Source organism: Octodon degus, unplaced genomic scaffold, assembly GCF_000260255.1.
Source record: "Octodon degus isolate 3935 unplaced genomic scaffold, OctDeg1.0 scaffold00036, whole genome shotgun sequence".
Classification (NCBI taxonomy): domain Eukaryota; kingdom Metazoa; phylum Chordata; class Mammalia; order Rodentia; family Octodontidae; genus Octodon; species Octodon degus.
Window position 1 is genome coordinate 6,275,014 of NW_004524612.1, and position 1,266 is coordinate 6,276,279.

Sequence of the window (1,266 nt, forward strand, 5' to 3'; positions counted from 1 at the left end):
TATATATATTCATTCCCTGAGTCCCTGAATACCAGTCACAGCCATTTGGAGGGAGAGCTGGGATTAGATATTAAAAATTCCAGCATCCATTTAGCACTATTTCTTGAAAGCACAAAAGGTTTATGGGACAAATCTCAGAAATGTAACTTTGACTCTCCAAGACTGAAGCAATCTCTTTAAGAAGGATAGAGTAAGAAAATCTCATCCTGTATCCGCAGCTCTGCCGCCTCAGTTCTGCCTCGTGTGTCTAGGAAATGGGTGGTACAGACAGCCTGCTGAAATTTAAGACTTGTACACTAAATGTGTAGGGGTTTTGCAAACTAAAGTATGTTGTTGTCATTAAGAAAAGCAACTCTTTAAGTTGAAATTGAGAAATTATTTCTCTTTCATCACTTGCTTTGCACTAAAAGAATTGTTATAGATGGAAAAGCTTCACTCTAGGGGCATGTGAGATGGTTCAGTGGAATAAGTGCTTCCCTGGCAAGTGCAAGGGCCTGAGTTCAATCTCTGGTTCCACAAAAGAAGAGGAAGAGGAAGAGGAAGAGGAAGCAGCTTTACCCTCCAGCAGGACCAATTCCCTACTTCACTAGTGTGGGCACTGAGCGGCGGTGAAGGTGGGCTTGTGCCATCGCTTGGTCAGAGCCTGGTGATTCTGAGGCTGTCCCCGGCTGGCTGGCTGCCTCCCTAGATGGGTCAGCATGCTCATTTGCTGATGTCAGGTAGCCCTCTAATTGAGTTGTGGGCAGAGTTAATTGTTGGAAATACCAACACAGTTTGCCATCAGGATTATAGAGCACCTGTGTAGCCCTGACAGGTCAGTGCAGTTTAGGATAGTTGTTCCTATTGTTCTATGTGACATGTTTACATCTCTTTTCTTCTGCAGGATGATGTTCTGTTCCAGAGAGAAAGTGTCGAAACTGCGGAAGGGAAAAGGTGCTGCGGTGTTCGTGAAGTGCCACGACAAGTCTCTGAATGAGAAGTCCGACTGGTGAGTATCTTAGGCCAGGGGTGTCCGAGCCTCTACAGCAGGCAGCCTCGTGCGTCCTCTTCACTGGAGCCAGTGGGCTGAGCTGAGCCTCATGGTCTGAACCTCCAGGCCACCTCTCCTAGGTTGGTGTCTTGCATAACAGATGAGCCCATTTGCTTTTTTGCAATCTCTCTCTCTCTCTCTCTCTCTCTCTCTCTCTCTCTCTCTCTCCCTCTCTTTGTCCCTGTCTCTCTCCTCCTCTCTCTCTGTCTCTCTCTCTCTCCCTTCCCCCCTCCCTC

The 1,266-nt window shown here is 47.2% G+C and overlaps 1 protein-coding gene across 1 annotated transcript in view; it reads left to right on the plus strand.

Moving 5' to 3' along the window:
- Nucleotides 1-1,266, plus strand: part of Lpl (lipoprotein lipase) — a 25,204-nt gene that overhangs the window by 20,105 nt on the left and 3,833 nt on the right. The window contains exon 9 of the mRNA XM_023714641.1: nucleotides 884-988. Coding sequence (XP_023570409.1) covers nucleotides 884-988 — 105 coding nt within the window. The remainder of the gene's footprint in view (nucleotides 1-883; nucleotides 989-1,266) is intronic.